At 34.7% G+C, this 12,682-nt stretch overlaps 1 protein-coding gene across 10 annotated transcripts in view; it reads left to right on the plus strand.

Moving 5' to 3' along the window:
* The window catches only part of LOC138696915 (semaphorin-1A), a 1,424,789-nt gene that overhangs the window by 1,353,318 nt on the left and 58,789 nt on the right, over positions 1-12,682 (plus strand). For all 10 annotated transcript variants that reach the window (XR_011331488.1, XM_069822398.1, XM_069822403.1 and 7 more), the window contains 4 exons: positions 2,694-3,042; positions 6,533-6,615; positions 6,840-7,068; positions 8,848-9,002. Coding sequence is in view for 9 of the 10 variants with exons in the window: in XM_069822398.1 (XP_069678499.1) it covers positions 2,694-3,042; positions 6,533-6,615; positions 6,840-7,068; positions 8,848-9,002 (816 nt within the window). In the remaining variant the exon portion in view is untranslated. The remainder of the gene's footprint in view (positions 1-2,693; positions 3,043-6,532; positions 6,616-6,839; positions 7,069-8,847; positions 9,003-12,682) is intronic.

Raw genomic sequence — 12,682 nt, forward strand, 5'->3', positions numbered from 1 at the left:
TTCTAGGAACAATCATAGGCCTATTCTAATTTTATTCTTTTTTCACATTGTTTTATAAGCATAGTTCTGTCTCATGTATTTTTCATAATTAACCGTTTATTATTGTAAAAATTGCATAGATTATAATGATGCAAAATAAATACGAAAACTAAACTTTGTACAAATAATTTAGCTTATAAACAAACGTGTTTTTCTAAGAAAAGACGTTGTGTAGTTATTGTTTCTTCGCAACATACATTTTTTAGAAACTTGATGAATTTAACTTAAAAATTATATTTATTTATTTGCTTGTTTAGGTATTTTTTTTTATTTAGGCACTTGGCCCAATAACTTTCTTTAATTTTGTCTTTATCATGTTAGTACATCAGGAGATATAAGCTATTTTTGTTATGTAGCTCCTTCATTAAATTTAATTAATGGCTGTTAATTGATTATTAAAAGTCTGTATCATTACATAAGTTACAGTACACAAAAGAGATATAAAAATAACCACAACAGCCTGTATGTTCATAATACTTTTAATATAATTTAAACTTTTATGGTGTTCAGAATAATGCGGAATTTTTTTTTTTTTCTGTACATTGTCATGTATGTAGAAAAATTAAATATTTGGACTTGGCTCCATCATTATGGAAGATAAGGGAAAAGAAACCTGATCTGTTACCAACAGGACTGTAGAATAGCTCTTGGTAAAAGATCCAATAGAGAGGTTTCCCTTTACTTCCTTTCCCGATAATGACTGTGTTAAGTAGCTTCAAAACGTCAGATGTGTCTCCATCTCTGAAATTCTATAAAAATTCAAGAAAAAAATCATACTGTTCCGAGAATAATGTAGTATGTTCACTTCACTTCTCAACATAGATCACATTGTAAGAGAATGAAAAATTTAAGATCAAAAGTTTTACAAGAAATAGAGAGAGATAATATTCAGTTTTATGCTAATTATAAAGTTGATGTCAAACAATAAAGATATTTTACAGTAAAATCAGCCGAATGTTAGAGTATTTAAATACAATTTTTAACTGTTTAAAAATCCATTATTAATTACTTCAATGGGATGAAATACTAATCCCTCTTGTTAAGGAGTCCTTTCAGTCATCTTTTTCTTCAGATACAGATCGTGCTCGTTTTTTGGCTTTCCAACAAAATGTTTCAGGATCTTGGCTTCATGCAATTCCTTCCCCTAACATCGGTACCCTTATGGATCCCAGATACTTTAAAGTTTCCGTGGCTTTACACCTCGGTTGCAAAATCTGTCACATTCATAAATGTATCTGTGGCAATATTGTAAATTCTTATGGCCACCATGCCTTAAGTTGTGTCATGAGTTAGGGGCGTCTCTCTCGTCATTCATCGCTCAATGACATCATTAAAAGAGCATTAATATCCTCAGGGGTTCCATCCATCTTAGAACCTTCCGGGATCAGCCGTTCAGACGGCAAGAGACCCGATGGTCTGACTCTAGTCCCGTGGTGTGTAGGCAAATCCTTAATTTGGGATTCCACATGTGTGGATACACTGACTCCTTCTCATCTGTCTTCAACCTCTAAGACACCAGGATCTGCAGCAGAAAGTGTCGCTGTCAGTAAACACCATAAATATAAACATCTTGCAGATAATTATATTTTTGTCCCTTTTGCGGTTGAAACGTTTGGATCATGGTGTAGTGAAGCCAAAGCTCTCATCTCCACCATAGGCAGAAGTTTAGTGCAGCTTTCTGGGGACCCTCAAAGCAGTCAATATCTACGTCAGCGCATTGGTATCGCCATTCAGCGCGGTAATGCTACAAGTATTCTGGCGTCCTTCCCCGAGTCCTCTTATTTAGATTAAATTTTCTTCCTTTAATTATTCAATTTATTTGTATTTTTATTTGTATTTTATATATGTATATAGTATACATGTCAATGTGAATACAATTTCCTTGTATTGTTGTTACATTTCATATAATGTATTCGTACTGGTATTGAGATAAATCGAGGTTATTTTATTAATACTTCTACTTAACGGTCTCATAAGGGTTATTTTTTTTTTACTTCAAATTTTGATCAGTTAGGAAAAATATTTTATGCTCGACCATGCTGAAATGTAGTAATTATACACCTGGTAGCAGTCATTTAATGCATGTCGTTAAAGTACACCTATTCATTAAAGTTCAGGTTTTCGATTATTCTCGGATATGCAATCGAAAGACAACGAGGGAAACGTCACGGAGGCTGGAAATCCAATACTGTCGCAGAAGGTTTTATGTTCTGTTACCATAATAATTAGCGTTAATTGTAAATAATATTCAAATAAATTCAATTTGTCATCTCGTTTTTCAATTCTAAATCAATTTCCAGGTTATATCAAAATTAGTTCATGTTATTCTCTGAATTATATCAAGGTCAGTGACATTATTGTTCCTCGGAAAAAATCAATACTTTCGCGTCTGCGCACATCTCACAATTTACGAGCTATGCACAAGGCCACTTCCGATCTTCAGTCAGATGCGAATAAAATGAATACTTCTGAATAATTTCAAGTTAGAAATATGGTCGAGCATAAAAAGTCGTATGAAACTTGCGTATTTAATGGTGATCGTATGAAAATTATGAAACTCGCTTGCGCTCGTTTCATAAACAAACATACTCGCGTCTTAATTACTATCATTATAGGCTCGTTGCAAAATGTACTATATTGATCCTCTGTTACAGAGTCAACCAGCGAGATAATCGAGGGCACATATGGAGACCATGTAGAGAAACTGATCTATGGTGTGTTCACAACCCCTGTCAATTCCATCGGTGGATCTGCTGTGTGTGCATTCAGTGTGAAATCAATACTGGAGACATTCGAGGGACCATTTAAAGAACAGGAGACAATGAATTCTAACTGGTTGGCTGTGCCGGGCTTGAAGGTGCCTGAGCCCAGACCTGGCCAGTGTGTGAATGACAGCCGCACTCTACCTGACGTGTCTGTCAACTTCGTCAAGTCTCACACCCTGATGGACGAAGCAGTGCCTGCCTTCTTCAACAGACCCATACTTATTCGCATCAGTCTCCAGTAAGTGTTTCCAAATTGTTATAATTCGTTCATTTTTCATTCATTCATAGCAGGGTATTATATTCCAAAATATAAAGAAAGTTACTTCATACCATGTTCATCCTCCTCCAGTCTTGACACTGAATTGCTAGCTATTGATGCTGCTCTTCAGTGTGTTACTCAAATTTCTGAAAAATCTGTTTGCATACTTACCGACTCCAAGGGGGCTATATTTAATATAATTAAATATGTACCAAACCTATATGCACATAGAATTATTCCAATTCAGAAACAACTAAGTAAACTAAAAGAACTCCAGAAGGAAATAACATTTCAATGGATACCTAGTCATTGTGCTATACCTGGAAACGAGAAAGTCGATAATTTTGCAAAACAGGCAACATATTTGCAACCAAAACCTCTTCAAGTGACATCTCTATCCAGTGCTTTTGCTTCAGTAAAGTCTCATTTTACAAACCTATGGATCAACAATTGACTCTCTTCTGACAAAGGAAAAATTTTACAGTCTGTACAAAAGGAACCAAATGACCTGGAAATGTACAAAAACTTTCCCAGACATGCTCAAACATTTTTAACAAGAGCCAGAACAGGTCACATTGTCACTCAATTGTACCTACACCGATTTCACATTTCTGATAATCCTATTTGTCTGTGGTGTAATAATCATGATGAAGATCTGGAACACATTCTTCTATATTGTCCATCCCGTTGGAACAGTAAATGAAGATAAGAGACAGATAGGAGAAAAGATTAAAGAACAAGTAAGGCAAATAATTCAATATGATAATTTGTAGAGAATAAGTGAAATTGAAATCTTAGTGAATAGTAGTTAGAGGAAAAAGGGGGTTTGAAAGGCATATATAAATTTAGATATATTACGATTAATGATCAAATAGAGAATAGCAAACGAAATGTAGGAGAAATACTGAAAGGGAGATTGAACAAGTAATAATTAAAAAAAAAAAAAAAAGTACGTAGTTTAATTGGTAGAAGTTGTGTAGACATGTACTGCAAATATGTGTTACTGTAAGTGTTAATGGTGGCACCGGATACAGAAATGTGAGGTACACCATTACATGTAAAGAAGTGCTGTGACCAAATATATCAAATATCAAATATCAAATATCAAATATTGTCCATCCATAAACCACTAAAGAAGTAAATTAAACTTATCAATACCGGTTGCAGAAGACACAGCCCTGCAGTATATATTGACTATACCCCACCTCTGGCTACTAGCAACAGGCATCTATAATGAACACCGATCAAAATACCCCTCATTTTTCGTGAAAAACAACAACTGAATATACTACAGTGGACTATAGTGGACTTTGTTGTCAGCAAACAGCTGGATACATTAAGAAGATTGATTGATTCATTCTTAGTTTTCTGTTCAAGAGAAGGTCCTTCACTGCAAACTCAGCATTCTCTAATCTTCCCTTTTCCACCCTCCTCTATCCCTCACCCCTCCTCTCATCTCCGCATACAATCCATAATCTTAATGTTGTCTATCCTCTGATATCTTCTTCTACCCCGAACTTTTCTCTCTTTCAAATTCCTTCCAGTGCATCCTTCAGTAGGCAGTTTCTTCTCAGCCAGTGACCCAACCAATTCCTTTTTCTCTTCCTGATAACTTTCATCATTATTTTCTTCACCCACTCTTTCTAACACAGCTTCATTTCTTATTCTGTCTATCCATTTCACATATCCACATTTTGAATACTTCCAGTCGTTTCTCTTCACTTTGTTGTAATGTCCATGTTTCTGTCCCATAGGTATAATGCCAGAATTCACCACTCTCTTCCTTAGTTATTTTTCCACATTGATATAGGTATACTTACTTACTCACTTATGGCTTTTAAGGAACCCGGAGGTTCATTGCCGCCCTCATATAAGCCCACCATAGTTCCCTATCCTGAGCAAGATTAATCCAGTCCCTACCATCATATCCCACCTCCCTCAAATCCAGTTTAATATCCTCCCATCTACGTCTCAGAGCCACCGGCGTGGCTCAGTCGGTTAAGGCGCTTGCCTGCCGATCTGAAGTTTCGTTCGGGTGCGGGTTCAATCCCCGCTTGGGCTGATTACCTGGTTGGGTTTTTTCCGAGGTTTTCCCCAATCGTAATGTGAATGCAAGGTAATCCAAGGCGAATCCTCGGCCTCATCTCGCCAAATATCATCTCGCTATCACCAATCTCATCGACACTAAATAACCTAGTAGTTGATACAGCGTCGTTAAATAACCAACTAAAATTAAAAAAAAAAAAAAAATCTACGTCTCGGCCTCCCCAAAGGTCTTATTTCATCCGGCCTCCCAACTAATACTATATGCATTTCTGGATTTGCCTATACGTGCTACATGCCCTGCCCATTTCAAACATCTGGATTTGATATAGGTATATGAGAACAAATTTTTATTAATCATAAAGCAATAAATAAATACAGGGTGAAACGAAAAAAGTTGGCCAATTTCAGGTATACAAGAAAGAATGGCTATATCAACATGGGTCCAGAAATGCTTGGTTTCTGAGTAGTGCTTGCAAAGTTGCAAGTATGATCATAATTCAAAATATAGATCTCCTGCCTGAATTCGGCGGGCCGCAACTCGTCGTCTCATTGAGATCTGAGCTTTCTTGGCCTCCACGCTCTCCAGATTTCAACCCAGTGGACTTCTTTCTGTGGTATATTCGACTCCTGTGGATAACGAAAGAACTCTCTGTCAACATATTCTGCAAGGCTGTCAGACAATAAGAGGCAGGAGGTCGATATTTTGAATAGTTCATCTAACGAAATGTAAACAATGCATCATAATAATTGCAGGAAACAAACGTAGGCTACTGGAGTGCATACTTGCAAGCCCTACTCAGAAACCAAGCGTTTGCTGATCCATGTTGATATCACCTGTTTCTCTTCTATACATATGAGGAATCCAAACCTGAAGTGTTGTCCACTTTTTCGTTACACCCTGTGCAAGACAGAATACCGCGAATATCATATTGAAGTACTGGTAATCGCACCTTTTTTTTTAAGGTCCACTTATCTGTGATACGTGACTGAACATAATAACGTTTTTTTTCTCTCTCTCTCTGTTTTTACCTCTGATGAAGGGCTCTAAACATAACCTCATTTTTGAAGATCGGATGTGTTTCAGAAATATTTTCTCTTATTTTTCTAATTGTAGTTTCTTTATAATTGAATTATCGTCTCATTCTCTATTTATGATAGGTAACAGCTAAGGAAAATATAAATTTTTCATCAGGAAGAACATTTTATACTACCCGTACTTTACTCTTAGCCTTCAATTCGTTATTTTTTTTCCTTGCTTTCATGCAGCAGTTAAGAAATGTAATGATGGTTCCTTATTAATAATATAGATTGAAGTACACACTTCGTATGATAAATGATAAATTTTATTATTATTTTATCTTTGTGACAGAGAGAAATTGCACGTAGTGAAATGGATACAATACTTTGTTTTGTTTTTTTACAGGTACAGGTTTACAAAAATTGCAGTAGATCAACAAGTAAAGACACCAGATGGAAAAGCCTATGATGTGCTCTTCATTGGAACAGGTATATTTTCCTCATTAAACTTGTTAATTTGAGCAAAAATAACCTTTCTCAATTATCCATCTCCGTTTTATATTGCCCTTATTACTGTAATTTAATACAGTAATCACGAGAAAATGTTAAATTTGTAGTGTAAATACTTCCATAAGCTACTTATAAGGATCTATTTTTATATTTTATTAACATTTTTAAAATGCATATAAATACATACTGATTTCCTATTTCAGATGATGGGAAAGTGATCAAGGCTTTAAATGCAGCATCATTTGACTCCGATAAAACAGTTAATAGTGTAGTAATAGAAGAATTACAAGTACTGCCACCTGGTGTACCTGTGAAAAACCTCTATGTGGTGCGCATGGATCATGAGGACAGCAAGTTGGTGGTTGTGTCAGATGATGAAATTCAGGCAATGAAACTTCAGCGATGCAATTCAGACAAAATAACCAATTGTCGGTAAGTGAACTTCCATTAGTGAATTAATTCCCAATATGCTCAGTTAGTTTAAGAGGGCAGTGTATTAGGATAATAAATTATTGAAAGAATTTTAATGTCGCCTTTTAAATTTGCAGAAATTTGATCCGAACAAATATAACTTTTCGTTCTGAAAAGGAATTTTACAAAGTTACATTTGTTCGGATCAAATTTCTGTACATTTAAAGGACGAAACGAAAATTCTTCCAATCATTTATTATCATAATACACACTGTCTTAATATAACTAAGCATATTTGGAATTAAATTAATTCCATTCCCAAAACACGCTATGAAATGTTTCATATAAAACAGTTTTATCTCGGAAAGGAAGCAAAAACTAGCAAAATTATATTAAACTTTTTCGTTTGAAATATCTCAATGAATAACCACTGAAATTAATGACATTACTTACGGTTCACTGTGTATAATTAAACAACTTTTACATTTGTAATTGAATCACTTATTTCGAAAACGTAACATGTGACATTATCGCGCATGTTACTTTTTTCAACCAGAGTGCTCTTTATTCTGTCCTATAACATATTGTTGTTACAAATCGTAAAATATGGCACATATTTCATTTATAGAAATGATTAAGAAACTGACTTCTAGTTTGATTGATTTAATAAATGCTGTTGAAGTAGTTTGCACATGTTACGTTTTCGAAATTAACCGATTCAATTATACATTTTAATTGTAAGTATTATACGATTATTAGTCAAGTGTCCAATTAAAATAATACACTGCCGTAACAGATTAAAAACTAGGCCCATTCACAATGAAAATTAAACATAACCGTAACATAAACACAGAAGTTTGCGCCCAGGCTACCAAATGAGATCATTCACAATGATTCACATAAGCATTGACATAAACATTACCGTAAGACGTTAACATGAAAGTTTACAAACACCAAACTTTCGTGCTTATGCTTACGTGATTTGCAAATAGAACACAATCATGGAGCGCTGAATAATAATAATACTAAACTGCCCCCCATTGAGAGTAGCCCTTACGGACTCAGTATATCCTCAAAAAAATTATTATACATATTATGTAAACATAGGTATTAAATTTTAAAAAAAAGGGAAACAAAGAAAAGGGCGTGAAACATTACAATTGCTGTTAATATGGCACCATGTAATTAATTAGGATATGGCAGGATTTTTTTAACACAATTATCACAATGTCATCCCTCAAAGATGTTGGCAGAACAAATTTCCGTCGAAATTCTTCGAAAAAAGCTGGTATAGTCCCTCGAGCACCTATGAGCAAGCCGAATACCTCAACGTGAATTAAGGCATATTTCAGCTTGAAATAGTTGACTGTAGGCTCATAGATCGACTTCTTCTCAAGGTGGACCTCAACTGACTGATGACATCCTACTTCAAAACGTATCGTGGAGTCCACAATGATGCCCTGTTTAGTGTCAGCATTGTACGCTAAAATATCTATTCGTCTCGTTGACCCATTTTCAGCTAGACAGGAGATTTCTTCTTCTACTATCCAGCCCTTAGTTCTTAATGCGGCAGCAATTTTGGATCTTACAAGATGATGTCTAGAGTTCCTCAAGAGCAATCCCTGTTCACAGAATCCCAAGACGTGTGCCAAAGTTTCAATCTCCGGGCAGCCATGACAGAATATGAGGAAATGGCGTCATTGTTATGTTTCCATGGTTACCAAGTATGTTGCTGTTATGTTTATGTTATATTTAATTTTCATTGTGAATGAGCCTGTCACGTTCACTTCTGAATTGTAGGGAGTGCGTAGCCCTACAAGATCCGTACTGCGCTTGGGACAACGTGGAGGCAAGATGTACGGCAGTGGGCTCGCCGGATTGGAGTGCTGGGAAGAAGAGGTTTATCCAGAGCATTTCCCACGGAGAACATAAGGCCTGCGGACGTGTAACCACAGGTTAGTCGGACATCGCTGAGGCAGTGTGACGGACAGACGTTCTCCTCACTTGTCATTCATATTCCTCGCTGGCTTTGCATTTGCTTTCAATATGACAGTGATAGATCAGTGCATCTCCTAGACTGCTTCAATTATGAATCATATTGCTAAAGTAAATAAAGTGTAAAACCAAGATTCTCAGATTTAGTGAGTGGTGGCTCTTAACAGGTTGGATGTAAAGTAAGCTTTTTCCGAAATTACAGTCAGTGTTGCTATATTTACCAGACTGTGTGACAGTAAATTCTGTTACTTTTATATTGTTGAGTTATCAAATCAAATTGTATCCAAAGCTCGTACGGAAATAATACGCATTTGTAGTGTAGCTTCTTCTCTTTTTCCATTTATATTTATGAAATGTATGTAGTTGTCCAACTACATATAACAAAGTAAGAAAAAGTCAGTAATGATAATTGAAGAACTCCCTGCAAAAAGAAGGTGGCCCATTTTTTGGTCAAATTAATGTTATGCTTGTTTCATCATCATCATCATCATCATCATCATCATCATCATCATCATCATCATCATCGTCCTTGCAGGTATTAGGCCTAGTGGCCTGTTACAGTCTCCGTCCATTTTTCAGGGGGCGTCCCAAAGATCGTCTTCCATGTGGTATATAGCAGAGAATTTGTCTTGGGAGTCTTGAATGATCCATCCTATTGACATCGTTAAGCCATTTTTGTCTTGTTTCATACATTAAAAAATATATGCATATAGGTTTGGTACATATTTAATTATATTAAATATAGCTCCCTTGGAGTCGGTAAGCATGCAAATAGATTTTTCAGAAATTTGAGAAACATACTAAAGAGCAGCATCAATAGCTAGCAATTCATTGTCATATATCGTCAGTTTAGAGTGTAAACCTGCTAACCACCAAATAGGAATATTCTAAGCTGACTATATGATAGATTTTATGGCGCATTTTGGGAAAGCCATTGATTTAATTCCCAATATGCTCAGTCAGTTTAAGAGAGCAGTGTATTATGATGATAAATGATTGAAAGAATTTTAGTTTTGTCCTTTAAATCTGAAGAAATTTGGTTCGAACAAATGTAACTTCCTGTTCTGCAAAGAAATTTTTCAAATGTTACATTTGTTCACATCAAATGTTTGCACAATTAAAGGACAAAACTAAAATTCTTTCAATAATTTGTTATCGTAATATGCTGTCTGCTATGTCTTGTGTTGTAGTTTGACATTCACAGAGTAATTTTGTGTTCAGTGCAAAACGTGGCTAATTATATCCAATTTTATTGCTTAAAGAGAGTAACTCCATAATTTGTTTATATTTTACCCCCCTAAATTATGTTGTTGTTTTCTAATGCCAGGCATTTGACAATAAAGTAATTTGACCCCTTGCACTCCAATATTTTTCAAAGATATTGTCATGGTCAGCCACTGAAGCACAGATTTTGAGGTGTTCCGAATCCATTTCTTGGTTTGAGTTGCACAATGGGCAGTTAGGGGACTGATATATTCCAATTCTATGCAGGTGTTTGGCCAAACAGTCATGGCCTGTTGCCAATCTAAATGCAGCTACAGACAATTTTCGTGGTAAATCGGGAATTAACTGTGGATTATGATGCAGAGAGTTCCATTTTTTCCCTTGAGATTGAGTTATCAAATTTTGTTTGTTGAAGTCTAAGTATGTAGATTTAATAACTCTTTTCACAGAATAATACATAGATTTAGTAACAGGTCTGCAAGTAGCAGTGCTGCCCTTCTTTGCTAAAGCATCCGCATTCTCGTTTCCCAGAATTCCACAATGGGATGGTATCCATTGGAATACAATTCCTCCACACCTGTGGCGTAACGGTCAGTGCGTCTGGCCGCGAAACCAGGTGACCCGGGTTCGAATCCCAGTTGGGGCAAGTTACCTGGTTGAGGTTTTTTCCGGGGTTTTCCCTCAACCCAATACGAGCAAATGCTGGGTAACTTTCAGTGCTGGACCCCAGACTCATTTCACCGGCATTATCACCTTCATTTCATTCAGATGCCAAATAACCTAGATGTTGATACAGCGTCGTAAAATAACCCAATAAAAAAAATACAGTTCTTTTATTAAGTGATATTAATTGAGAGAGAATTTTAGTTATTTCTGCTGTTTTGATTGTAATAAATGAGTGACTGATAAAATGAAACTTCTAGGTACCTAGAAAATACTCTGAAAAAAATAAGAAGTTCACTTAAAATTTGAATTTTTTTAGAATGTTTTTTTATTTTTCACAACTTTGTAAAAGTGGAGCTACCTCGTTTTTGAAGGGAGTCCTTTAATTAAACTTGTTAAATTAACAATTTTCTACTTCACTATATTAATTTATGAAACTTAATTGTGGTACTTTACCTTAGTGACTAGTTTCAGTTTGATTTACCGCCATTTTCAAACTTCTTTTTTTTCCCTTATATTCTGGTAAATATAGTATGGATGTTGCTTCTAAGTTAGAGTATCTGACTGCTTCAGTTGTCTAATTATTTACACATATAACTACTTAAGGCTATATGCAGTACTTAATACTAAGTTGAATATCTAGACATTTTCCTGAACCTAAACTTTTTAAAGATCCATGTTCATATTGATACATTACAATGTTAAGAATATTTACAGAAAACATCGATAAATATTGTTTAATTTTCACGTATTCTGTTTTAGTGATCTGGAAACTTTGTATGTATTGTCTCTAACTTGAATATATTAGAAATTAATTTTGAATTCCAGCTTAGTTGAGACAGATTGTGGTAAAATAAACATTCAGAATTTTATTTTCAAAGTATAAGTGAAATTTATTTCAGTTTTAATTTATAATTTACTTAAAAACATCCACCCTTTCATTAAATTGATATATCATTCACCAAGATAGTGATTTAAAATTGTAAGAAATCAAGACAAAAAATCTATTTTTGAAAGTCATATTGAGGTTAAAATTTCTTATTTAGTAATAATTATTTTATAGTTTTAAGTTGTAGACAGAAACAATAAAATAATTATTACTATACAAAAAATCTATGATGAAACATTTTAAATTCAGGTAATTTTGTGCACTGTTAAAGAGAACACAATTGTTGAAAGTAAAATGTACATTTTGTAGAGTTAGTAGTAAGCTACCTGTACTGACCATTACTATTTAATTATAAAATAAACCTGAAGATGAGGACAACTCAGGTGTGGAATGGTAGCAGCAGAGATTTTGGTTAATGTGGCACAACAAGCAAAGAAGGAAAAAAAATGTATTATTTTTATTTAGAAGATAATGAATGCTTTAAGTAGGCCTACATTTTGAAGTAAATATCATAGATTTAATTGTAAATCATATGTTAGGCGTCCAGAATTAGTACATAGTGAGTTTATAGGTATGAGGCATGTTATTAGATTATAGTAGAGCTTAAGTGAATTGTGATTACGTATATACGGGGTGGACCGTTTAAGTTGATACTGTACAATATCTCCAAAACGAACCGTTGTAGAAATAAAAGTCTTGAATAAAAGTTGCTTGATATTATGGGGGAAAGTAAATGCCATTTGTCGTGTTTTATTTGGAGGACGTTGTGATGGTTATTTTAGGGTCAATTTAATTTTTTTTAATAGGAACCTACATTTTTTATGTTGTTTTCTCATTCCTCATAAAAAACTAAACAACTTTTGT

This window comes from Periplaneta americana, chromosome 3 (assembly GCF_040183065.1).
Source record: "Periplaneta americana isolate PAMFEO1 chromosome 3, P.americana_PAMFEO1_priV1, whole genome shotgun sequence".
Taxonomy (NCBI): Eukaryota; Metazoa; Arthropoda; class Insecta; order Blattodea; family Blattidae; genus Periplaneta; species Periplaneta americana.